At 42.8% G+C, this 27,844-nt stretch overlaps 1 protein-coding gene across 1 annotated transcript in view; it reads right to left on the bottom strand.

The window, feature by feature from the left end:
- Positions 1 to 7,887: 7,887 nt before the first annotated feature.
- crtac1b (cartilage acidic protein 1b) overlaps positions 7,888 to 27,844 on the bottom strand; it is a 30,909-nt gene continuing 10,952 nt past the window's right edge. The window contains exons 5-15 of the mRNA XM_030441038.1: positions 26,886 to 27,042; positions 24,657 to 24,791; positions 24,419 to 24,561; positions 17,373 to 17,509; positions 15,054 to 15,136; positions 14,693 to 14,793; positions 14,423 to 14,591; positions 13,343 to 13,488; positions 12,491 to 12,551; positions 12,243 to 12,386; positions 7,888 to 11,958 (exon numbers count right to left, since the gene is read on the bottom strand). Coding sequence (XP_030296898.1) covers positions 11,831 to 11,958; positions 12,243 to 12,386; positions 12,491 to 12,551; positions 13,343 to 13,488; positions 14,423 to 14,591; positions 14,693 to 14,793; positions 15,054 to 15,136; positions 17,373 to 17,509; positions 24,419 to 24,561; positions 24,657 to 24,791; positions 26,886 to 27,042 — 1,404 coding nt within the window. The 3' untranslated portion in view covers positions 7,888 to 11,830. The remainder of the gene's footprint in view (positions 11,959 to 12,242; positions 12,387 to 12,490; positions 12,552 to 13,342; positions 13,489 to 14,422; positions 14,592 to 14,692; positions 14,794 to 15,053; positions 15,137 to 17,372; positions 17,510 to 24,418; positions 24,562 to 24,656; positions 24,792 to 26,885; positions 27,043 to 27,844) is intronic.

The following is a 27,844-nucleotide window of genomic DNA, read 5'->3' on the forward strand; positions in this document are numbered from 1 at the left end:
TTCTCAGGATGTCTACAGTAGAAATACCACAATGACTCAAGAGTATGTTTTATCTCCAGGTTGTCAGGATAAACTCTTGGGCCATGAGCCTCAGCTGCCTCACGCTTTTGGTTGTTTCGTTCTGCACATAAATGTGTCACTTTTGGTTCGGTATTTCATTATATATAGGACGCAAAGTCGTTTAATTTTGATATTAGTTTGAAAACCTTAAGCAAGTGAAGAAAGTCTGCCTCTGGGATAAAATAACGAGGTATTTAGGCCACTTGAGAGCAGCAGAACAAGCTTTAAACACAACACAACAACACTCAGTTCACTCTTTTTAATGTAGGGCATTCAGCAGATGCTTTTGTCCAAAGCAACTTATTGTAATTCATACATTCATAGCGATGGCTGCCATGCAAGGTGCCGAACAACACATCAGGAGCAGTTTGGCGCTCATTGTCTTGTCCATGGACATATGGACCGGGGGAATTGACCCAGTGACCTTCCTATAACAAGACATTGGCTCAACCCCTGAGCAACAGCCGCCCTTTTAGTTGATGTGGTGAATATGTCAGCAAATTTGGAGTCGCGTTTCTTTTAACGATATTATATGTAACATTTCCACATCGGAATGAATGAATGAAATTAAAAACGTCTTCAGCTGTGTTTCCAAGGATGTTTAAACACAGAGAAATATCAGTTGATCACCTGTGGCTATAACTGCCAAGGAAACATCTGATGATACGTCATAAAGTGAGGAAGAGAGCTGGCCAATGTGGCTAAATGTAACGTGAATAAACCTTACTTCGTCTGTGAACAGTTCTGGCTGGGTCATGTCAGCAGTGGTGACTGTCTAACAAATCAAGACACCAACTCCCATGATCCCATGCTACTCGGTGACACCATCAAACCACGTCTTTTGTTTTCCCAGAGCAGCAGAAATCAATGGCTTATATAGGTCCTCGCAGATTAGACATGGTGACAATGAACATGGCACAATAGATGTGGCTTCAAGGAGAACTTCGGCTGTTTTTAACTCATATCCCTGTTGATCAAGGTTACAGAGTGCTGTCAGTAGGAAAAACAACGTGAATTTTTTGCACAATATTGACCAGATACCAGGACGGCTGCTAAAGCGAACCTATGGGGGCAGACATCCTTAAGTTTCACTTTCGGTTATGTCTGCCCCCATAGGTTCGCTTTAGCTGCCATTCTGGTACTCGGTAAATATTGTGCCAAATGTTCTTGTTATTTTTCCTAATGACAGCACTCGGTAACCTCATTCAACAGGGATATGGGTTAAAAACGGCCGAAGTTCTCCTTTAAGTCTGCTAGCGCTCAGTCTGAATGTCAAATGAGTGGACATTTGGATTTAGCCCCGGACTCAGCCACTGTGTTCAGCTGACATGTAACCTGCTGCACATGTTCAAGTTTAGATGCACTTCAGATTTGCCTCAAATTGTTGAGTTAAAAACACAAAGAAATGGCTCCATTTGTGTAAACATTTTGACATTCTCTGACCAATCTATTTTGCGAAGGCTAAGTGACTTAATTGTCCATAGCTAATCAACCCTTCCTCATCACAGAAACTGTTTTGTTTGTTTCGGAAAGGGGTCAGTGTGATGTCTGCAAAAATGTTTAATGAACCCACATGAGAGCGTAAAATGAGCACAAAGAGAATTTCTCCTCGTGACTGATGGTTCTGACATTTTAGGGAACTAAAGGTCAGAATAATTGGCACTCACCAAGTTATCTTTTATGTTTGGTGCTTGGTGGACCACTGAAAAGATTCTACAGAGTTTTGAGTCATAAAGTTTATCCTGTCTTATGTTATAACCATTAAGAATTTGCGTTTGAAATGTCTTTTTTAATAAAGTAGAGTGGAGCGCACACAGCACAACTGTTTCATGACTTAATAGGTAAGCTATGACAAAAATGGGTGAAGCTCTCCCTCTCAGAGCCGCTCTAACATGTATTTTTGTTTTAGCAACGAATCAAATGACTACTGTTTATAAGGTACAACACATGCTAAACGTCTGGATGGATCGATTTTGCCACATACCGTTCCCACATGACTTCCTACAGAGAATCTTCGTTGTTTGCTCGTGGTGTGATTCGGTTTAGGCACTAATGAGCTGCTTTGACAGTCAAACTATCGATGGCCTGGAACAGTGATGATATTAAAGGTTTCACTCTCATCAACCTTGTTTTCAGCAGCAGCAGCAGCAGCGGTCAGTCTGTCATGGTTATGGCTCCCCCGAAGACATTTTGACACCATTACAAGTATGCTGAATCAGCAATTAGTGGCTTCTGTTTATGGTGTGCTAACTGATCACGTTGATACCAAGGATACTTAAAACATAATGATTCCCAGGGAACATTTTTCCAGCCACATTATTGGATATTCACTTGAAGAGTGTGTTTCCCACTGAACTTAGCATGTCAGTGTGGTTTCAGATTTGACTGGGTTATGACTCAGAGAAACAGTAGGATTTCTACCCTGTTGCGGCCCATGACTCACGCCTCTCCCTCTGTTCCCCTTTCCTTCAAGCGTCCCGGACCTCCTGGGGAGATTAGAAGGTGAACATGGTGGAGCATTTAGCAGATTAAAGAGCCAGATATTTCCCTCAGAAGTTCGTTGCCATTAGGCTAATATTAGTTACCCATTTTTGCTGACACTGTAGCCTCATCACCTGCTTGTTGTACTGCCATCAAGTGGCCAACAAATCATTTCACATAGGCCTATTAAGGAGTTCTGGACCCACTTGTTTCACTGATCCTTTTTTTTGCAGCGGTGGCTAATTTTTGTGTGTGTATGTGTGAGCATGTGTGTACAAGAGGTGTACAGTAGATCCATCATAGCCTGCTCATAAGGCTAAAAAATGAGTGATAACGTCCTGGCAGATATTGAGGCTTAGTGAAGATCACAGGGGTAAAGACAGAGGAGGAGCAGTGAGGGCGAGCTGATATTTACTCAAAGACAGCAGAGGAGTGAAGAAACATCTCAACACCTGTGTGGAAAGGTCAAGCCTACGCTAACAGGCCACTCTCTCACCCCTACACAGACCTTCTTTGTTCCTTAAAATCTTTTTTTTTTCCCTCTTAGCTTCTGCTACAGTTTGTTGCTGCAATTGTTTTGACTTTCCAAGTTTTTAATATTCTCCATTCTCTGGCCGCATGGCGCTTTCTCTGTCTGTTCGACTTCCTGCACGCCTTTCCTGCTCTTTCATTTCTTCTTCTCTAAACAGGAAAAAATTGGCCCGCTATACCTTTTCCACAGTTTCTTTTCTGCCTGAGTCACAGAGGGCCAGAGGGGATAAAAGTCACTTTCTGCTATTGATCGGTTAAAATGTTTATTCCGACAAACGACCAAAAAAATCAGTACCCTACCGCAGCCTCGTGTTCCCGACATTTTTTGACTGGCAGCGGTGCCTGGCAAACACCGAGCAGTCATCTTAGTGAAGTTTACTGTTGTGTGATTGCATGTGACGCATCGAACCTGTGGTCCCTCCGGAGAAGCCCTTGGCGTCAGAGCGAAATCAGGCCTGTAGTGACATAAGACGAAGGTGTTTGCTCCTGTATCCTGCTCCTAACTGCTCATCTGTGACCGGAATTACCCACAAATACACATTTATTTTCCGTTCCCTGGACAAAAAAACCATCGACACAACCGGAATCCAGTCAAACAAAATAATTTGTGAGCTCTGGCGGTCTAACACAGAGTCTCCCGAGGCATCCAAACTCTGAGCGCAGAGCTGTGCTCACTCAAGCCCACCAAACATTTATCAACATCTGCCCAAATTCAGGATCATGGTGAGTTATGATTGTGCAGTAAACCAACGATTGCGCATTGTTGCAACAAACAAGGGAGATTCAGCGCTACTGCTCTCAGACATCATGTACACAGAACCCCACCCACACACAGACCCTTCTGGCTCTCTGGTTGAACGTGGAGGTTGTATCTGATGTTTAACATTTGTTTTTGAAATTCTGCCGTGAAACCCACAGAGCTGAGAGGCTCTTTGAAGAGCTCAAACACGGTGGAAACTGCAGGATTTGCCTCTCCCTGTTTTGGCCACACTTGGTTTATTGTGCTTAGCTTTAGTTTTGGAGACCCTCCCTTAGCTAAATCGATTTTTTTTCTCTTCCCCCCGCTATACTGCTGCCCTGCCTGTTGGCTTTGGCATCAACATCCGCTCAGTTTACTTGACCTCCGTGTGATTGACAGCCCTTGTGTTGTGTTTGCCTCTGGACCGCCCCCAAGTGCAGCCCAGAATGCTTGCATAAAAACACAATGTTAAGAGTCTGAGGGTGGAGACGTGTGGTTCTGGTTAAAAATGTCACTTCTGATCACTTCGGGTAATTGTGAGACAGGGGTTATTGTGTGTCGTTCTCCTTGGATCTCTGGCTGAAGGCGAATAAATGGTGCTGTGTCAGTCTTTAACTGTTGAACAGAAACAGGGATGAAACAGGGATTAAGGCTGCGGAGGAGAAGCGCCGAAATGTCGTCTCCGTTTTTATACACCCAACAACACACTCAAGACCAAAGACAGGGATAAACAACAAAAGATGCACCAAGTAGAGAGCACATCTACTGGACAATCCCCACTGAGACTACATGTGGGACAGTGTCTATGACAGTGTTAGTACATGCTTGTGTATGGTACATGTAAATGCACAAGTTTACATGTTGAATAGACTACTGCACCTTTGACTGCAGGAAGTAGTCACATTACAGTCAGTACAGTGTAACAAGAAATCCAGGAAAGAAATATGTTTGTTCACTTCCTCCAATACAACTGTATCTCTGATCAGGGCAAGCACGTTTGTGGTGAGAATGAATTGAATTAGTGAAATAATTGGCTCGGCGGCTGACAAAAGTCTGGTTATTTGGATCCTTTTTTGGGTATACAGGGTATACAGGGTTACAGTAATATATAACTTTTAGCAGGAACGGAGCAATATAACGTGTTACAAACAATATTTCACAAATGTATTTCTACAGTTGTTAAACGTAACACACTACAATCCACGTTACCGACCGCAGTGAAGCATTTCTTGCTGTTTTTTTAAGAATTCATCCACACCAACATGACCATATTAATATAGGCTCTGTGTGTGTTTAATATAACCAAGCCTATAAGTTCTGTGTGATTGAAATGAGCTGTATTTCATAGGCTTCATGATGCAGCCTTGATCTCCGAGCGCACTTTTACATTCTTGAATCACACATGAACATGCATTCCTTGTTCTGTTGACTAAAATAAAAAGAGATTTTTGTCTTGTCGTTTCATTATTGGCTACGTTATTGTGTTTCATATATCTGAGCCTACAATTAAACATATTTTTTCCAATCTCATAATATCCACTGTGATCCTTTGTCGGCTCATCACTGTGTCGAGGGACATTCATTCCGTTAAAAAAGATCCAGCCTATTCAATCGTTCTTGTTATTAGGGCTTTTTTATTTAAGTGACTAAAACATACGTATGGGAAGTGTTTTAAAAAAACAGATCTGCAATCAGATTTTTAACACAGGCAGCACAGATATTGATTGCCTTTGTGGTTAGGTCTGCTGCCTCATGTCCAGACTGATCCCCGGAGACTGACCCCTCCGAGAGCACAGATGAGTCAAGACTCATCTGTGCAGGGTTTTCATGGTGATGTCTTTGTAAATCGGGTCGATGGCAGAATTCTTATCTTTATTCTAACAGAGGAAATAATCTGTAACAGTAACACAGTCAGTTATAACGTGGTACTTTAGTTCATTTCTGAGATCTGGAAACAGCATCTCTGAATGGAGGCCAAACAGGAGAAGAAGCACAAGGACTCAGGTGACCACACAGGATTAAAACAATCACTTTGAATAACACAATTTATTTGGAAGAGAAGTTGATGGCAAATTGTAAAGTTAATAATTAGAAAATGACTTCTTGATTTGGCAATAGTGACTGTACTTGCCAAATTTCCTGCATTCTGTTTTTCTGTGCAATGAGGGACTGTTCCAACATTTTAAACAGTCAAGATAACCTGTTGTCAACTTTAGGACCTCTCTGACTCGTGTTTCTTGCCCCTTCAGACTTTGTTGCTGCACTGCCCCCAGGTCAGAAATGGTAGTCAACACTACTTTCCTTTAACCGCATGCTGTCTAACCATTTTGTACTGAGAACAGTTCCGGCCTCTTGTCGAAGGACCGTGAATTTTAATAATGTGTTATCACTTATTTAATTATCGTTGACGTGTTCAGATAATGGCTCGAAATTAGCCGTAATTACAATAACCTGCAGCCCACTTAACAGCCAGCTGTTGTGTGTCATGCCATTCTTGCTCAAGTGGTTGTTCAAGTAGCTTAATCTGTAATGTCACTGACTCGTTTTAATGTTCAGGCACGGTGAAATTAGTCAAATAAATTTAAATCAATTGACACGAGGTGTGCTCCAGCAATTATAGACATGAATGACGAAGCGTTCATTTTTTACCTCAGGTTGCACCTGGGATTAGTCCTGCACTGCCTGGCCCAAAAACACAGGAGATGAGATGTCTGTACGGAGCGTCACTCTGCTCATGAAGCTGACAAACATGCACTGTTGTTCAGGGACAAGCGCGCTTTCAGCAACTGAAGAAAAAACTGGCCTCAGTGCCACAAATGGCCGCCACAGTGTATACATCCACATCTACAGATCTTTTTCTTCTCCCCTCCTTCCGCCTCTTTTTTTCTGGTCATTTCCGAGAAGTACAAACATTTCCTTAACATGTCCTTCTGTATCTGATCTCAAGTCAGTCTCTGTGGCCGCTTCATGGCGTGTGTACTTTGTGCAAATGCTGTTCGAGGGATATTTTATGATTAGCGGTCTGAAGCACACACACACACATAAAAAGGCATTTGGATTGTTTTTCCACATGGAGCACATGCCCACACGCAAACAGGGTGCACACACACAAACACAAACACACAGACACACAGGACCAAACTCTGCTAAAACACACACACACACACACTGAGCAATGTGTTCCAGGTTTTATTTTTCACAGGGACATCTCCACTTGCAGTTCATTTCATCAGAGAGAAACACAGCTGGAGCTTCTGGGACGCAAAACAATGCCTTGACCATGCCAGACACACACGCACACACACGCACACACACACACACACACCATGTTTCCTGCAGGTCGTTGGACATCATTCATTGACACTGTTCAGCTACATTACACGGTTTAATTTCTTTTAAAGAGGTCATATTATGCTTTTTGGGGTTTCATCTTTCCTTTATTGTGTTGTGTAGCATTTTCATGATGTGAAAGGTCTGCAAAGTGAAAAAGTCCACGCCAAAGGGAGTTACTCTCTCCCACAGAACACACTGCTCCTGCGCTGCCTGAAACGCCTGGTTTGGAGTCGAGCCTTTACTTCCAAACTTGTGTATGTCACTACGTAACAGGCGTATATTTATATACATATTATTAAATATATACGGCAGCCATACTATTAGTTCACACTATCTTGCTTGGCATGGCCCGCCCTACTCTGATTGGCTACATCCTGCCGTTAAGTAATGCAACTCTCAAAGATCGAAGATTGAACAGAGGCCAGATGTCTCACTCTGTGGGTGAAACGGAGCATTCAAGCCACAGTGTGAAAATGGGTGCTGCAGCAATGCACCATATGAGAAAAATAATGTGTTTTTGAAAAATTAAAGTATGTAAGCACATTTTACTTGGACCCCAAAATAAAACTATGGACCTGAAATGTTCCATAATATGACCTCTTTAAAGCTTACCTTTTCCTCAGCGGAGTCTTTCCTGTTGTTCTTATTACTGATAACATGAAATGTCTCTATCTTTCTGTCCTAACAATCTGTAAATCTACTTCCATGTGTGTCCAAAGTGCTTGAGTAAAGTAATCCATCACTGTCAGTACTGTATTTTTCATTTATTTCTTCCAGCAACACCTCACACCTGGAATAAACTCCAGTTTGACTGGGCACAGACAGGCTCCATATCTTAAATGAGTCTTGTATAACTGTGAGAACTGTGATTTTCCTGTTCGATTCTGTTCATAGTATGATCAGTTGCACATTGCATGTACACATCGCTAACAATCTTCTGTGGTATCCTTTCTCTCTTTACAAACGTCAGAATCAGCTGAAATGCCACAACACATTTCAACACATTTATAGGAAAAGATGCAAACTGGATTCACACGACCATGTCTGACAACAAATGACTACATCGTTATTAGGACTGTGTAGGAGAATGTGAAGGGTTAAAACAACGGAGTGTCCTCTTAAAGCGTGCATTTTTTTTTTGATAAACAACTTGTGGAACTTATTGTTCATGCAAACTATGAGCTTACACATCAGATACAGTTTCGAGGCTGACCCGAGAGTGTGAGCCAAACTACAAAACGTTTCCCCTCCGTCCTCGTGATAACACTTCCACAGCAACCTCAGTTGAACCTCATTAACATTTCTGTTTTCTGAGCGAACATATTCAAAGACTTGACTCGAGCGCTTTCGCTGAACCCTCGGTAACTCTCACTCTCCACAGATTCTTTGGCTTTCGCAGAGAGCATGACAACATCGTCAGTGCGGATCCAACAGAGATCCGCCGTGAGTGATTTTAATTGCTTTAACACATCCATCATCGTTTGCTTATTAGTTCTTCATGCTCCGATGCCTCTTAGTTTTTCATTAAAAATGTCTCAGAGAGAAGTGAGTGCAGTGTCTAAATCTCAGCTGAAATGTTTGATATTTACAGGTGGCATCTGTGGTCTGGGTCCAACTCATTAGCGGGCTCAGGGACTGATGTCAAGGGCCGCGAGTTTGGTGGAATGTGTGAGGTTTTCGGCTAAAAAATGTCCAAAAGTTTATATAACACTTGCCTCAGCCAGTGGATAGGGAGAAGTCTATGAATCAGGCACAGAATCACAAACACACACACACACACACACATGCTCTCACTACTCTGGAGGACTGCGCAGGCCAACAGTTGATGATGAATCGATCCCCTGCTATGACAGTGATTGTGGTCTAAAACTGGATGAGTTGGGAGTTGCACTGCGTAGTTTCTGCACTGCGACTGCTGAGAGGAGAACTGATGCTCCCCTTCACAGCAATGTGGAAGCTGTCAACATCTTGTGGGGGGGGCGATGTTCTCATCTTTTCTGCCAAGAAGTGCATTCACTTCCTAAAAAGTGTCAAGAGACATGTGGCGAAGGAGTGTTAAATAAATATACTGAGGGTTCAAAGTAAGAAGAATCACTTCAGACACATGATGAGGAAAGTGGGGGTTTTGTTTTAGTTTATTTCAGAGAATCACAGCCTCCAGATATCAACGCCTTCTCACTTCTGTCGTTGTGTCTTGTGTATTTATGCCTTTAAATGGTTGAAGTTGGGTCAAGTTATAATGATTAAATACTGTGATGTAATATTTATTTAATCTTCACATTCATAACTCTGGTGATATTCTAGATTTTTCATACTGTCAGCAAATCCCTTAAAAATACCAAAATCCATGATGAACTGACCCTACTAACAAGCATCGCCTGTGTTTCCAGACCTGCTGTATGCTTGCTTTTCTCTGTGCCATGGAGCTCCATTGTGCCTCAAACATTATCACACAAATAAATGAGCCACACTGTTGCACTGAGTGACATGTTACTCAGCATTGGCAGGGACAGAAGCTTTCATTTTGAATCAATGTGTCACTGGCGAGTTCATTTGCCACCTATTACTGACGCTCTGTGTGGAGAAACAGCTCCTGATGTCACTTCTCTCTCCGCTGGCATCATACATGCTATCTGCAAAACACAGAATGTGTTGGCATGGAAAAAATTTACATCTTGTGTGCAGCACAGGCAATAGAGCAAAGGGAGTTAGGTAAGACTAAATTTTAGACTGTGCTTGTGTACGGACTGACAGCCCTGATAACTCACAGTGATCGGCTCTTGCTTCCTCTGTGTCTGACAGTTTATATTTCAAGTATCAAATCTGCACATGACTTAAAGCTCCGAGACGGCTCCATCTCAGCCACAAAACGCTAGCATTGCAGACCAAAGTTAGTCATCTTGGAGACAAATTTCACACCTCGTTGCAGCAACACATAGCATACCCAACAAACATGCATCATTTACCCCTGTTCGAGACCCTTTTTCTAAAAACTACAGTTTCAACATACAGTCAGAATCCCACAGGCAGGGTAGGGAGGGGACAAATTATTAAGAGACTTGCTTATGCTTTACTGACTTGTTGACAACAACCAAAATATAGAATATCACCAGGATTGTCCTTTATACTGTAGTTTTACATTATGTTGCGCACTGTGCTTGAACGTTGAACAAAAATATTTTAAACAGGTTACTTTACTGCACTATATCGAGCGGAACATCACCAGCGCTACATTAAATGGACTGGTGAGTTTCCTTTTAGGTGTTTTTTCCAGAACAATCATTCAGTCCAGAATGCATCATGGTCCATAACATCCAGATCATTTTCCTTTTGTCTTCATGTTCTTGTCAACTGCCCATTATTCTAATCTTAAATGGGAAAATAAGCAATTACTAAACTGCCATTTGGCATTTTTTTTTTTTTTTTTGCTGTAAATGTGATTGCACAATGTAAATAGCTCTGGAATAATGATACGAGCATTTAGATTGGCTCTCCTTTAAACCTCCATTTCGCTGTGCAGTTTTCTCGGCTGGAAATCTCCCGGGAGAATGAAGACTGACTGGTTATCGAGTCAGTCTGGCAGCCTGGACACCTCTTCTAATTGGTTCACGTCTCTGTTACATAGATATTTTGTCCTGTGCTGTTGGTAGCTGCTTCCCCGTGGCAAACGAAAAGCAACCTGGTCGTCTTTGTGACAGCGGCACAGGCAGTGACGCCACTTGGAATCGCTGATGGAGGATTGACTGTTCCCGCTTTCCTCTTTTATGAGAACAATTAAAAAAATAATAATTTCAGCAGTGAATATTGAAGGCTGGAGCTCGTTTGAAAAGCAAAGCAACTCTAAGTTTTAATTTAAGTGGCTGATCATTAAAAAAATTGCTGAGTCGATTATGATTCAAGTACACCTTCGGGCTACTGTACTCAATCAAGTTCAATTTACTCCTGCCGACTCTTGTGCTCACACACACGCGCACGCACACACGCATACATTTATGTTCTCCACTGTGCTCTTGTGTTATTCATAGGTAACAAAATGTAAGCTACCATCCGAGACAGATGGTCTGGCATATGTTTCTCTACCCAGCTGTCTCTTCGGACACACACACACACACACACACACACACACACACACACACGCAGAAAAACCTAAAGCTTGGAGACCTGGTGCTCCTCAGCATCCCAGTAAGCCGATAATAAGACTGAGAGTGACATTGTAAGGATTAATATAGTGGCACTGTGGAGATACAGATGGGGCCTCAGCGTGTCTCTAATGAATGTGGTGTGTGGACTCAGTAGATCTGTCTGCTGTACAGTGTGCGCAGTGCTTTATGTGCTGCAGCTCGACTTATTGACTTGGCTTCGGTTCAGGTCCCACTAAGATAAGTGCCAGGTGATGACGTGAGGGCTCTGCGGGTGTGACACAGTTACTTCTGAACCCCGTAGCTCCCAGCGAGCATGCTCCCTGTGTGCTTCTTAACAGTCCAGAGGGGGCCCGGAGCCAAGAGGTGACACATACCAGCGGAGAGCGGCGGGCAGGGCTGTGAATAACTGTTGGAAAAAAGATAGCAGAGATCCACAGAGGAGAAGGAGGAAGAGATGTTTCAGTGAAAAGTTTGCTTTGAGAGTTTTCTGTACATCCCCATTAAGCAGTTGGAGAGAGTTGCGAAGGGGAAAAGACAGCGACAGCTACAGTAGTCCAGTCTGGAGGTGGGAGGAGACGAGTGGTAGCACAGAGACGGAGAGCAGCCAGAAAGAAATGCCCGACCACCTGCGCTCCCCAGAAGACCGTGTACCCCCAAAGTAAGCGACCTGGGCTGCAGAGAGAGAGAGGCGAAACAGAGGGCAGGGGAAAAAGTTAGCCAACATCTGCGTCTTTATGGCTGCAAGAGAGCTCATTCACATGGGGGAGTAAGTCATGCAAGACAGCGGGGTGCAGAGAGGGGACACGGTCAGAGGAATGTTAGCACCTCTAAGCCTTTACTCCAAACCAGAGTAATTAAGGCAGCTTAAGGCATCTCGTTCTCTGGCAGTGCTTCCTTTGTTCTCCCGATCTTAGTAATCCAGCTAAGTCTACCCTGACTCTGCCAGGACCACTCACCCACACAGGCCGAGCCATCATCGTTGGGCTCAAAGCCCTGGTTGCATCTCCTCTTGGCGCGGCACTTATAGCTGCCGTAGGTGTTGGTGCAGATAGGGCGGTCAGAGGGGCACACAGAGGGGAACTGGGTACACTCATCTTCATCTGAGGGAGGAGGATGGTAAGGCAAGGGAAGGAAACACACTTTTTGTCTTGATTTTGGGAAAAAAAAAAAAAAAGGACACAACTGACGGATGTTTGCAGCTTACCTGTGCAACGGCCGTTCTCGTTCAGGGCAAACCCATGACCACACTGTAAGACACGGTCAGTCTGATTAGAGACAAGAATGGGTTTGAATGAGAGGTGACAAATGAAGTAAAAGCTGATAAATGAGTGAGAAACACAACTAATGTAGACGCTTTCACTCTGACTGAGCCATTTTGTTGCCATGCCTCGTATCCACTTGCGACCTTGGAGAGAATGCTAATTGCTCATCAACACTGGGTCATTCCGAGTGATTCCCTTTATGCCATAATGAACCATTTGGAATAATGCTGTTCAGTTCTCCCTCAGACCTGGATCGACCATGCCAGTGATGGCTGAAGCTGTTCCGGAGGCTTGTAGAGGCCAAACGCCTCACTGAGACACTTTATGGTGGCTGTAGCCATGTACTAAGAATAGATTTTATTTAATTGTGATGATGTAAGGTTGTATTTGTGGACATTTTCATTAAATCCCAGTCAGAATTTGTGAGATCTGAGCCCTGAACCCAGTATTCTTCCCACTTTTTTCATGCATTGTCCCATGCCAAAACACAAAAAAAAGTTTGCTGTGTTTGTAGTTTGACTTCACACACATTCAAATAGGAATGTGCAATAGTATAAGCACAAAATGTGTTTAATTAAGGTCTAAAAATGATTAAGCCTGAATTTAGCGGGACCGGTGAGCGGTCCTGTTTCACATGTGTTCATTTTAGCCCCTTCACCTCAGAGCACACCCAGGACAGTTAAATGATACTGATATTGAAATCAAGGACATTCTTCTCATAGTGGCCATGCCTATTCGACAAAGCATAACAACATTTTAGATGTTGGCAGTTGAGGATTACTGTGAAGCTGTACCTCTATCTCCACAGTAGGAGTGACCTCCTCCTCCTCTCTTGGATAGTGGATCTCCAGCACTGTGTTGACGTCTGAGGGTTCCAGGGGTCGAGCCACTGAGCGGCCGTCTGGCCAGTACACCTCCACATTCGTGGCAACATCCTTACCTGGTCGGACATACAGCACAGTCACAGCGCACACGAAACTCAGAGGAACATGCATACATCATTTTGTGATTTTTTCGGGAGATGCCGCAGTCTCACGAGGCCTTTCTCTTCCTCTCTTTCAGACAGGGAGTGGCACCGCCTTCACTTCTCTCTCCATTAACCATTTTTATCAGGCAGAGAGAAAGCCCCTCTCCAGAGGGCCTCTGCAGCACTTAATTAAAGTGGCATTTCTAATGTAAACAGATCTTGAGTTACCTTGCCAGGCAGTGATCTGCTCAGCAGGTGTGCTGCCCTGAGAGCCAAAGAATATTTCACCTGCTCTGAACTGCACGGCGCCCTCTTGTTTAGTGGTGGGGGGGGTGTATCACATGTCTGCCAGTCTGCTCTGAGGCCACGATGGAGTGGAAGATTAGCTCTTGGAGTGTGTGATGAGTAATAAGGCAGTAAATTCAAGGGCCTCCAGAGATGATCTGTGCTTGGAGCCGTTCCCAGGTAGCCGGGCTGGATGACCAGCAGCTGACAGTCCCATGGGGCCAGAAGGAGCTGGTTCCAGTCTGTCTTCCAGCGGCAACACCTGTCCCCCCATCTCTCTCTGTTCTCCCATTGGTGTCCAATCAGGCTGGAGGTATTAAACAATGCTTTCCGCATGGGGCTGTCATTATCCTTCACACTGCTACTCGCTGTAGAGCTGATTCTGTCACCCATTTCTCTCTGTCTGTCTATCCCTTACCCATCTGTCCCAAGCAGTGGTGCTAAAAATGGGAAGTCAACTAAGCAATTAATCAATCAACAGAGACTAAATCAACAACAAGAAGTCTTTATCCAAAGAAAAAAGTCAAAAAATCTATATAATCTTTAGTAAAAGCTCTAACAGAGAGCCAGTTAGCACTAACAGGTGGAATACCAGTATTAGTGTAATTGTTGAAAACCTTACCGAGGCCAAAGTGGGCGACGGGCTCCATCTCACACAGGTACCCGGAGCCACCATCGATGATCCGTGTGTGTGGGCCACTCTTTTTGGTGTACACCACCACTTTAGCTCCCCGGGCAAAAGCACCGAATTTTGTGCGGGGAATCACTCGCAGCCAGGAGTTGGTGGTTCCCTGAGACACAGACAGAATCAGAAAAGGGAAGGGACGGTTTGGCTCAAGATAACACTGTCAAAGTGATGCCGTCGCCTTTCAGACGCCTTCCAAACACTCACCTGGATGACTTTGTAGACGGAGAGCGGCTGTGCTGCACTTTCCCCGTGAGACACCAGCAGCTCCAGACGCCCGTCACCATCAAAGTCTGTGGCTACAGCACCTGGAGAGCCATTACACTGATGATGCAACTAAACACTTCAGGAAAACAGCCTGCATAACATCCTAATGCCGGGAAACATGGACATAATGTTGCAGCAGTCACAGAACTAACTATGTGGAACAAGTCTTTATTTCTTCTATAAAGCACATGAAGGAAGACATCTCCAGTGGAGCACTGGTGCCACCTAATGGTAAGACATTGGAATAGCAGATACTTGTCACTTGACGCTGAGGTGATAGGTGAAAGGTGAAAGCACTCACCAGTTCCACGTCCTTCAGGCTCTGACGCCTCCCCAACGTTCAGCTCTTCTATCTGGGGGTCTCCATGTTCTCTCCTGCTCACCCTGTCACATCAGCATCGCAGCAGTTACCCATGGAATCAAATAAAACATCAGTACTATGGCCACATTTTATATAGAAGAAACAAACTTGTACTTGTACATCCATTTTTGTCTCATATTCTTTCTTACTCTTACCTATTCAATTCTGTGTACTGATTTGTATTTGGCCATTAAAAGTGCTCTACAGATTGAGATTTTACATACAGATATATGATGAACGCCATCCAAATAATTTTCATAGATGAGCTACACAGTATTTGTCAACAACTCGCAAAGTATGATACAGTGTAGTTGCAACTTTACAATAAACAATTGCTTAATGGATTGTTAATAAAGCATTTTATTGGTCGTTTAAAGTGAAATAGCTATTAACCAAAGATGAGTTAACTAGAAATGTAGACTTCATTAATTAAGTTTATTTTAAGTGTTACCCAGCTATAATCAGCTAATGAAATATGATAGTGACATAAACTGAACTACATAACAGTAGCCTTAAAATCAGTTTTTCTCAACCAGCTACACATTGAAATATTACTTACTTGTTAATGTTATCAACAATGCAATACTCCAGTAATGTAATATACTGTATAATAATATACAATCTAAGAGGGGATACTATACCTACTATATATACATTTTGCTGACAATAACTGTATACTTTTATTTGTGTGGAATCATAAAGAGAGGCTGCAGGACTTTTGCAGTGGGATGTCGCTGCTTTAAATAAGGATCTTCATACTTCTTCTCCTTTAAGACTCAAATGTCATCTCACATGACATTCAGCATTTGTAAATAGTAAGCAGGGCTGCAGGACAGTGGAAACAAACTGACATGACATTGTGATATTGTGGTTTTCTGTGATAAATAAAGCAAATGAAAAACACATTCATTTTATCAAAGAACCAAAGTAGGCCCTGCTTCTTTTGGGTAAATTAATCAAGGACGACTGTGATTGGTGGTCGCTGTGTATGCAGCGCCCGCATGTCTGTCTCTCTCACACTGACTCAGTAGACAAACCTCTCCTGTAGATTAATCATAGCAATGACAAACTTGTGAGTTCTGCTTTTGTAGCAAGCAGCGAAAAACTTGATGTGACATGTTTGAGCTCATTTGCCTTACTTGACACTGTACGTCCTGCAGTTTGACTACTGCACATGCACACAATGCAATGTCAATGCTGAAATTATATATGGTGCAGTCCTTATAGTAACTTGATCTTCATTTTTTTTTTTATGCTACTTACAACCTTAGTAACATTTCATAATTAATTACCCTTAATGATTTGTTATATTCTCTTACTGATTTTCATCATAATTTCCTTGGTTTTAAATGATTTTCATCTTTCTGTGAATATTTGTTTTAAAGTATGACTTGTGAATTATTTGGCCTGATTTGAGAAATCATGCACATAACTACCTGCAATGCACCTTTAATGACAAAGCATTTCCATATCCAAGTTTCTTCAAGTTATAATTTCATTTCCCAGTGCACTAATGTGCTGATCCTGGCTGGTAAAGCCCTCAGCTCAGCTAAATATTGATTAGCAGAATTTAATTAATTAGCTCGGGCACAATAGTATGAGCTTGTTTTTTTTTTCAGTGGCAGAGAGCAGAGTTAAATTAGCTGATTCATCTTCATACAAGACAATGGCAGAGCCGCGGGCTGTGGAGCAGTGACCCTCTCAGACCTTCAGCGTGTCCAGAAAGACAAATTCTCCTCCAGCGACCTGGCAGGACTATTCTGATCCAGGAAATCTCTGGGGCTTACTCTGATTATTGATATTCAGTATGAATTGACCCACTAGCTCATGGCCACATTCATCATGTCTTCTGCATCCTGTTACGAAAAACATGCCAGATCAGATCCTTTATTCAGACAGCGTGGGTTTATTCTACTATTAAGTCCTAACAATTGATATGTATCATATATTGCATTTGAGAGCTCAGCTCATTAATATTATCTAGAGAGGAAGCCAAACCATGAGCCAAAAAGAGACCTAAAACTGTCTTAATGAAAGACTCATTCATGTGTGGAGGAGGAGGCGGGATGCCAGACTAGATAAGTATCCTTGGCTGGGAATTTTAAATTCTTCTCAGCTTCCTCCAAGCCCGGTTTTAGAATATTAAATCAAGACACAAGAGTAGTTCATTAAGCTCATCATCAAACTGCTCTGCTCTTTTAAAACTCACTACCATGCTTGCGTGCATATGTATGAGTGTGTCTGTTATTGCATGTGTACCTAAAGAGCCTGTTGGCAGATGGACCCCTGTAGGCGATGTTATTGAAGAAGACCTCCAGCTCGTTGTCATTGTCAAAGTCTGCAGCGATGACGGTGCGAACCGGGGACGGCATGGAAAACTTCTGGGACGCTATGTCCTGAGAAGAAAGCAAACACATGGAACATCAGTCACACACACCCGCAAATGTATGCATGAGCTAAGAATCCGAACACAGGCAGGCGTTTTTTTTTTCCTCCCGTGGGGTGAAAAATGCCTTTTCGGCAGTTAAAAGCTAAACAAAAAAAAAAGCAGCAGCAATCACAGAACACAAAATTCTAAAAATAGACTTGGCCTGTACTGCAGATGTATTGATACACAAAATATATCTTTGCCATGCTCATCTTCTATTCGTATACATTACACTTTAACGTCTTGGTTGTCTTTCATATATTTCATATAAGTCTGTTTTCTTCTATTTTCTTTTTTGGGTTTTTTATTTCAAAGAACTTTGAACTGGTTATGAAACAGACTCAATTGAATCGTGATGCCTCTGTATGACCAACATACACAAACAAGACAATGGGCGAAGATTTGCTTGATTCTATAATGTTATTCCATATTCTTGCCACTGGGTTGGATTCTGAAAATCAAAATAATTTTTCCTGGTGGAGTGCTGGGGATGAATTTCAGCGAGAGGCTGCATAAAGTTACAGCTCAGCTGAAGCGGATGCCAATAATGTTTACAACCCGTTTGGCGAATGTAGTTTGGTATAAAGAAAATACACCCACCCACTCTGGGTCACTTGATTGTGCAATTTATACTTTATATAGTATCTATGTTTACACTTTTGTTTATGTAAATGCTTGCTGCTGTTTTTTTTATCCTGTATGATGCTAAACCAACTGCAATGAAATTTTGTTCCAATCTGCACTGTAAGGTGTAAATTTGAAATGACAAATAAAGAAAGTTGAAGTCTACAACAATCCATACTAGTTTGTTGTTGTCTCAGTAGCTAGCTAGCAAATGTTCAATGTTATTGCTGATTTGTGCATGACAGTCTCGCATGTTGTTGATCTGGACACGTAGATTTTCTCCCGTTTGACTTTTGACTTGGTAATGCTCCTTGAATATCAGCGCAGTCTGGCAGGGTAGAAGCATGTGTTCGCTAATTCAGCCTTTAAAGCAGCTTTTCAATCTCCTTTGAGATGGCAAAAGTAACACAGAAGTCAACACAGTTGAAGACTGCACATTCGCAATGTCTGGTAATGTCTGTTTAGATAAACGCCATGCAAACGGCTGATTGTTTTTGATGGTCTTGAAGGGTCTCGTTCAAAATGGGAGATTTCTACCACTTCTTCATGTAAATGTTCTCAAAACTGGAAAAGTAGAGTAAGGTGTAGAAATGACCTTAAATACCAACATTTTGCATGAGAATCTGTTGTTACTACGGCTTACATCCTATATGTGTTCAGTCTGACAGCATAACGTTCCAACCGACCGGTGGTGCGAGCTGAGCCAATCGCTCGAAAGTCTGTTCCATAACACGAAGGTCACAAGTTCAACCTCCACAACAGACAGCATGTCCATCAATAATCCAGTCCTTGAGTGAGACACTGATCTGTCATCTCACAATCACCCCTGCTACCAGTTTCATCGAAAGCCGAAAGACAAGAACAAAGGCCCGTTTTACATCCTCTGGCACCTGAAAAGTAGACTGCAGCTCTCCTGCTCGGAAAAAAAAAAAGTCCCCTCAGCAGAGGAGTTTTTGCACGAGAAAGTAACGGATATCTCCTCGCTTCAGTGACACGGTGATAAGTCGGGGAAGAGTTATAGAGCGGCCCTTCACTCCCTCCAGTATTTACTCCCTGTTTTAATTATAAGGCTCATAAAGCCGGTGGGGGGAGGGCGAACAGTGACCTTCTGCTTCTCAGGTGAAGGAGAGGGGATGGCCAACTGAGGCCGTGAGGGGAGGGAGGGACAGTTCTTAATTTACTATATTACTAGGTGGATGAATAGATGTGCCTTCAGGAAAAAAGAAAGGGACTCCCACCAAAACAAATATGGAGCATAGAAGCATGAGATTTACAGAAGCAGAGGGGAGAAAGTTCGTTTTAAAAGTGCTCTACAATTTGATGTTATGAAACTTAAAATGGAAGGTAATTATTCACAACTTTTGTAAGTGTGTTATGACAAGGAATTCACTATTTTATATATTAATTTTTTTTACATAGTATTCCAAATGTGTTGATTTTTAATTGTGCACTGTGTACTATTTTACTGCACTGTTTTATGACAAGAACTTGTGTACTGTATACTAATTTAGTGTAAGAATTGCTCTGATTTCAGAACATCATTAAGAGAAACTTCTAGTTAAGTTTTCCTTCTCTTGAAATGCATTTTTAATATGTGTGGGTGTGCTTTTGTGTAGAAGTGTTGAACCTTTTGTAAGGAAAAAACCTGGGCAATAGATTTTAATTAAAGCACAAACAGGCCTAATCGGCACTTTCCACTGCCCAGGCAAGCTGCTGTTTCAGCCCAATTTAATTAGCGGTTTACTGGAGTGATACAACGGCTTCATTATGCATGCCAAAGGTCAACACGGCGAGTAGGAGTGTCAGCTTGTGTGGAGGGAAGGGGTCTTGAATGTGTTGTGGGCTCGTGATTTAACAATCTTGGTTTTAAAAAAAAAAAACCATCGGCCAGCTAATTCAATTTGTCTTCCGTGCGTGTTCGTGCGCGCTCGCGTGTGTGTCGCACTGATGGAACTGTCTCCGGGGCTAAGCATCACACATTAACCCCTTATTTGACCCCTATAAACATGTCTCCTGTGACGTTTATCTCTTTGGTAAAAGATGCAGCCGCAGGTGCTGACAGATAGATCACCGAGCACGAAACCTCCGCAGATTTACAAGCGCCAGAGCTCGCCTCCGTCCCTGCCGCTCTTTACTGTAATACACATACACATGTACGCCGCTTGCCTCGCGTCGGCAGTCTTTAGAGTCGTTGATTCAGTAAATCACTGCGTGTCCATCTTTAAGTCCCACTCAATCTCAAAGTGTTCCCCCGCCGACGAGTGCTAATTCACTAGCTGTCCGTTAGCATAGATAACTGTGAGTCACAGAGTGAATAGGGGAGATTTGCTGTTTGACTGTTGCTTGTTCATTAGTCACTGATTCAGAGGAGAGAAAAAGTAGAGAGAGCCACAGTCTCACTCGAAAACTCACCTACATCATCAGCCGTACCTGATCTGCTGACGAGGGAGACTGTAGAATCTGGTCCCAACCAATATTCAGGGCTGCTACTTCAGATACGGGAATGCTTATTCAGTATGTTTTGTAATTTGGGTCAACAAAAACTTTGATCAATAAATTAAAGCCTCAGTGTGCTTCAAACGAAGTCCTTGTTAGACTAATTGCGCACGGTATGAAACATTCATGGTGGTGGAACATGGGAGGGCTTAATCTGACTGCACCAGATGGTTCCTGTTCACCCCATGAAAAAAAATCATCGTACAGCCACAGTGGCCTTTGTGCCCCTGGCCCTGTCCAAGTTCCATGTAAAAAGCACCAGTGAAGCGTAGTGGGCTTGCCTTGAATTGCAGCCACCAAGTGCACAGTAGTCTTCTGTTCCAGAATAGAACTTAAAGGAGAACTTCGGTCGATTTAAACATGCAGCTTCATTGCTCAAGCTACCCTTGACTTGCCAGTACCGAAGACGCAAACAAATTTGGTCCAGCCATTACAGAGCTCCGTGAACGGAGATGTAGCATTGAACGCTAACAGCATGGGGTCAGAACTTTACACTGTGTTTTAAGCGTCTTAACATGCTCCACATCTCACACCAAAAGTTATGCAACATCAGTAGACACCTTAGCACACAGCACTGTAGCGTGTATGACTCAAAATGAATAAAAAAAGTAGTTAAAATAGTGTGTTTGTGCAAGGAGCTACTTACCTGTTTGTTGACATCCGTGTGTTCCAGTAGCTAGACCAAACTAGCATATCCATCGAGTGTGGACTTAACAGGCTTAACAGGCTATTGTAAGGCTCATGGCTCATGACAGGCTGTAACATGGACATGTACATTATGAACATAAACACGAAAATGCTGGATTACGTTTCCATCTCTGCCAGTGAGGGAGTAAGTGCACGCTCGACGGATTGACTAGTTTGGTCTAGCTACCGGAAGACACGGATGTCAACAAACAGGTAAGTAGCTCCTTGCACAAACACACTGTTTTAACTACTTTTTTATTCATTTTGAGTCATACACGCTACAGTGCTGTTTGCTAAGGTGTCTGCTGATGTTGCATAACTTTTGGTGTGAGATGTGGAGCATGTTAAGACGCTTAAAACACAGTGTAAAGTTCTGACCCCATGCTGTTAGCGTTCAATGCTACATCTCCGTTCACGGAGCTCTGTAATGGCTGGACCAAATGTTTTCGCGTCTTCTGTACTGGCAAGTCAAGGGTAGCTTGAGCAATGAAGCTGCATGTTTAAATCGACCGAAGTTCTCCTTTAAGTGAGTCCGTGGTTTGCGTAGGTAAAGTCTAATCATCACATCGATGATCTCACGTGAAAGCCTCTCAAACAGCAGCAGCATCTTAAAACGCAAGAACGACACTCACAGCACAGGTAAACAAGGGAGCTAAGCCGGTTTTGATATGGTACATAACATTAACTGACTTATGTGGTAGGATTTAGTTTGGTAAAGTTGGAAATATATTCACAGATTCGAACTTCCCGGATCAATAACTCATGAGTGAAACATTGTTAAAACACAAACAACAACTCTTTCCTACCGTAGTAAGGTAGACAATGAGCTACAACCGTATTTTCATCAAAACAAGTGCTCCTCCGGGCTGGACAAATAACATTGTTATCTGTCTGTGAGACGAGGGCGCAGGGACCGACTACAGAGTGCAATACTGAAAAGACTAAGAGATACTACAAAAAATATTCAATAACTTCACTATTATTCAGTGTAGTGTCCTCAAAATCACTCCACACATTAATGGTCTCCTGCTGTTATTCTACAACTGTTTGGAAAAAATGTGCTTTGCCATAATTTAGGGGAATTTCTACTGGGAGAAATATTCAATAACTTCACTAATATTCAGTGTAGTGTCACCAAAATCACCTAACCCTAACCCTGCTTTAAAAAAAAACCTGTTTTCTAATGTAACATTAACTTGATATTGGTATTAGAAAATGTTTTAATACATAATCCATCCTTATTATAAATTAGGATGTTATGGTATAAATCAGAAAGGTAAAACCAACCAGAATTGTGCGTGCAAGCCTGGCAGGTGGTGGGCATGCCAGAGTGGCACTGTGGCAGACAGGATCAGAGGAGGAGAGGCAGCATGGACGGAGCTCCGGAATTCATCAAATTTGGATTCAAAGATTATTTAATCGACAAAAAGAGAACAGCAGCATGCACAGTATGCAGCTCTAAAATAAGTGACACCACCACAACCACATCAAATTTCATCCGTCATTTCAGGACCCAAAAAGAGAGGTAGGTGACTGTGTGTCTTTAGCTAACTTTAGCTAATGCTACGACATATTAGGTGCTATTTAACTACGTTAGGCATGGCTTCAAAGTGATAGTGCATTGTCAGAACACATGTTGTTAATGTAAATGACGGGAGTGGGGCTAAATGTGGGCACGTTACTAACATTACGTTAGCTAAGCTAACAGAGTTTAGCTGTGTGCTCCAGGCTAAACGCAGGGTTTTCCCTGGCTATCTAAGGCAAAGGCGGGCTGCCTGGGTGATTTTGGCCGCCGTCTTGGTTAAAGTGTGTGTGTATTTCAGATATAGTGTCTTCAGTGCCCACAAAGCCATAATTTTAAATGTAGGCGCGCATAACCCAACCCAACACAACGCCGTATCGGCACACATTCGGTGCGACACACTTGTTTTTTCGTGCACGTCTGCGACGGGGTTAATGGTTTTGATGTCGAAAAGAAAATTCAACCTTTTCATGACCACTATGTCTACTTACTGATTTAAATGAGGAAACTGGTAGAGCAGAATTTTGTGTGACATAACTTCTTTTGACTTGCTTGACCTTAGCAATGACTTGACTTGGCTTGATTTTCATCACAGTAACTTGGGACTTGCTTGAGACTTGAAGGTTAAGACTCGAGACTTGCTCATGACTTGCACGTATGTGACTTACTCTCCCACCTCTGGAAAGTGCAGTGATGGGATGTAACTGAAGAGCTTTACTGTAGTAAGTACTGAAGGACATTTTTAAGATACTCTACTTTATTTTCTTTTCATTCCACCTTCACCTTCTAATCCACTAGTATTCAGGGGGAAATATTTAATTTTTGCTTTCATTACATTTATCTGACAGCTTTAGATAATGTATTGGTTATTTTTATACCTGGAGATAGCGTGGGAGATGAGATATAAAATAGACTTTTTCATATTTCCAAAAGTCTATTTTTTTCCTGCAATAATTTACAGTAGTAATACTTTGTGGTAATTTATTTATTTATTTATCTCTGTTTGGCACCTATATTTATTACTATACTATAATAAGGTGATGATGTCTTGTAATCCAATATAGGATGAGCCAGATATTAGACACAGAAATAAAAGTAAACTAATGGTGCAATCACTCTTGGCCCAGTTGCTCCATACCGTGCCAAAGCACAATTGTCCCACCTTCCCAGTCCCCCCGCGGGCCTACACTCTGTGGTTCCAGCCCCAGTCGGGCCTGAGCACGGTAACCTCTTGTACATACATGTCCATTTTGCCCACCTTGCTTATGCTTGTGCTCGTGATCAAGCGTGAGTAACCATACCTTGCCGAGCCACTCCTCTTACAACCGTGCCAGGGAGTAGAAAGTGAGCCATGTTCGAGCACAGTACGGTGGTCTCACGCAGGTCAAACAAACTGGATTTTGGGGGTTAAACGTGTTTAAGATGGGCACTATCAGTCGAAGCTTAATGATACTTTCCATCCGACACTGATAAAATAAGTCTTTATATAAGTATCAGCATTTGTTTGCATAAGATACCAGGGTAACCAAGAAACACCCTCAGACCCACCTTGAACTTCTGTTTGCGGTTATTCATCTGCATGTACAGGCGATGCGGTCCATTCCAGTTCCCGTAGACGATGTCTGTCTTGCCGTCACGGTTGAAGTCTGCCAGAGCGACCCCTCTGCCGTGCTGCATGGGGTCCTCCACACCTATAGGGATATGGTAATACACTCTGTTGTACACCAGATTCACATGAACTGATCCACAAGGCAATGATGTGTTAGACTGTGCACGTTGCTCTCACCAGCCTGCTGCGCCACATCAGTAAAAGTTCCGTCTCCGTTGTTCCTGAACAGGAAGTTGGGTCCGTACTCGTTGTCGCAAAAGACGTCGGACATGCTCTGACTGACAATGGGCCCCACCACGACACCTCGCCCTCCTGCACAAATGGAGAAACAGAGACAGAGACTTAGCCAGTAAAAAAAGAGATTGAACAGAGAATATGAGGGCAGAGGAAGCAGGATCGGTGGAACAACAGAGGGAGAGAAATCAGCTTCATAACAAAAGTGAACGACGAGAGATCATTACTGTTTTTCCAGGCCATTTCCCCCTGAGCAGAGCAGGTCTTTCTGCTGACACAGACACTGACTCTGATGGGCGACACACACACACACACACACACACACACACACACACACACACACACACAACGGCACAAGCACAGACAAACACAGAAAGACAAAGACGCGACACACGCTGGGAATCTTTTGCATTAACCAAAAACTAACAGTGATTTTCTCCTCACGAACAGATCTTGGTGACTGTTCAACACTCTCTCAATATCACCGCAGGATGTTCCAGTGACATTCGATAAAGTGAAGTGTCTCGCTAAAGTGTCTCATCTGAGACCAGCGGAGTCTAATTATGGAGTTGAAAGGGCTTTGATTGCCCTTCCACTGCGCAGAGTCAGTGCTGTGAGTCAGGACTCGCTGCTGATTTACTGGCCCGCTCCATCAGCCCAGACAAATATCACTCGCCCCCTATGGCCATAAACCACTAATGTCTCTCCGGAGATATGTAACCATTAGATATACAACTTCACCGACTGTCCCTCTGCTCTGATTAACGGCAGTTTGATGACAAAGCCATCCACCGTACATCATTCACAGTCAATCTGGTCCAGCCCACTCTGCCCCTCCGATGGCTTGGATGACATCCTGCATGCAAAAGGATCGGCGCGTGATGAAGATTGATTTTGTTACGCTCAAACACAAAGTCGTGTCCCGTTTCCTAAAACTTCCTCGGACATGAGCGTCAAGGACTTTTCGGCGGTTACAATAAAGTATCATCAAGGCAGGAGTTTTTTTTTTTTACCCATGATGATCTCTATCATCAAAGAAACAAATCACGATGAAATCGTTCATTTTGGCATTTATTGTCCTCCTCTCCCGCGGCGTAGCAGGTATCCATCACAGGGTTAAGTGAAGTGTTGATCCAAGCGAGGGGAAGTGAGCTGAGGTGAGGCGATAAATTCCAGCGCTATTTTTGATATAAATAATCTCAAGGTCATCCATTCAGTTTCTGCAACTTTAATCAGAGTAATTCCTTTGCTCGGTTCTGTTCGGATATTTATTGTCCCAGCAGAGGAAGAGCTATTGCGGCAAGCAAGGCGGAAAAAAAATCAATAAAAACACATTCAAAGTTGAGAGGAATAGGAGGCATAAAAATGGTAAACACAACGCACACATAAAAATGCAACAAAGAAGCACTACTGCTGGCAACTGAAAGTCTGTAAAGTAAGAATGTGACTTTGAACCTCTTACACCACATTTTCAGAAACATGTATCTTCCTTTAAAAGAAGATTTTAGGTCATACATTGCTTAGAAGGGTTCTTGGGTGATTTATCAACCAAAGTGTACGACCAGGAATCACCTGTGATTTTACCGGCCACTCTGACAATGTTGCCTTGCACACTTAAACAGCCAGCTAGTAGGAGGGTCAAGGGTAAGCCATCTCCTTTCTTGCAACTAAAGCAGCACTGACTCTGACTCACGTAGCTGCGTCCATGTTCTTACAGTACATACACAGCTTCAGAAGTCTTGTAGAACCACAGCAGGCCGTGACAGATGTCATCTCTGGGCCGTTGAGCTGCCCTGATGTATGCGTGTGTCGCCCTTCGCGTCCTCTGACTTTGGCTGTAGTAAACAGCTGACAGGGCCAAAAGAGCCCACAAACACTTCTTGCCTCTCTCTCCAGTCATCTCTTTCTTCTCCCATGCTTACGCCCGTCATGTTCTCCTTCTTTCTCTCACTTTTTTTTTTTTTCTCTGGCACTCCTCCAACTCTCCCTGACGAGCCTCCCCATCAAGATCGCGCTCCGGACCAACGTCCTATATTTCAGACTCTCTGGGTACAAGCACAACAAGCACATGCTCCTCTGCAGACGTCTGTATAAATCAGGCTGAAGGTCCAGTGGTGCTGGAGGTTCTTGCGCTGAGGGTGTACGTCACACACGTCATCTCTATATACCTACCAGTGAACTTGTTGACTCCGGCCTGCTCTGCCACATTGGAGAGGGCAATGACGCCCTGTGAAAGGTCACTCGCTGCCTCATCCATTTCAATGAGAGCATGAGGACCCACGTTGCCACTGGCATAGTTAGCTATGTAGATAGCATAACGTCCTGTGCCCTGGGGAAAAAAAAACACAAATAAGGTTAACATTTATTAACAGAGACATATAATGCTAGTTTTCAGGTTTATAATGTAGTTTTTGGTTACTTCTCGAATAGGATGATAGGATAATGTGCTTTAATGCTCAAAAAACACATCAGTTTTCTCAAACTGTATGTTATGTTATTAAGACAAAATTCATGTTAAGTTCTCGCTCTTGTTATTTCCTTTTTATTGGGATATATTGGTTTCAGGAAATAGGTGTGTACCAAAAGTACATAAAAACAGGAAATAGACGTCTTCCTGTAATCAAATCGTAATAGTTGGATTCTGTATGAAGATGTACACTCATATTAAGTTTCAGGGGTTTTTGCAATCAAACTCCTTGAATCACACAAGCTTTTTCCTGAAGAATACTCTTTCTACAGTAAGTCCCCTTCCGCCTGAAACACTCCATTAGCTCCTGTCTCTTACACAAACATTGTTGATGCTCTGGAAAACCAGTCTTTGCTGTTTGATGTAAAATGCATCACTACCAAAGTCAGCATACTGACCACAGTCCATATTTAAACATTCAAAGCTCAAATCACAGAGAGATTCATCTGGCAGCGACGGGTTTAATCAGCATTGTGTGGCCTCGTTTGGCAAGGGTTTGAATGTAATGGCTGTTCATTCATATGTTTAAGCCCCTAACTGCAGTTTTAATGTACTGTGGTTATATCTTTAATATAATTAGAAAGCAGAATGGGCCTGTGTAGCTTCATAAATCATTTGATGATTCAGCAGAACTCTCAAACAGTTAGTTCACCCATTTTACAGA

Source organism: Sparus aurata, chromosome 15, assembly GCF_900880675.1.
Source record: "Sparus aurata chromosome 15, fSpaAur1.1, whole genome shotgun sequence".
Taxonomy (NCBI): domain Eukaryota; kingdom Metazoa; phylum Chordata; class Actinopteri; order Spariformes; family Sparidae; genus Sparus; species Sparus aurata.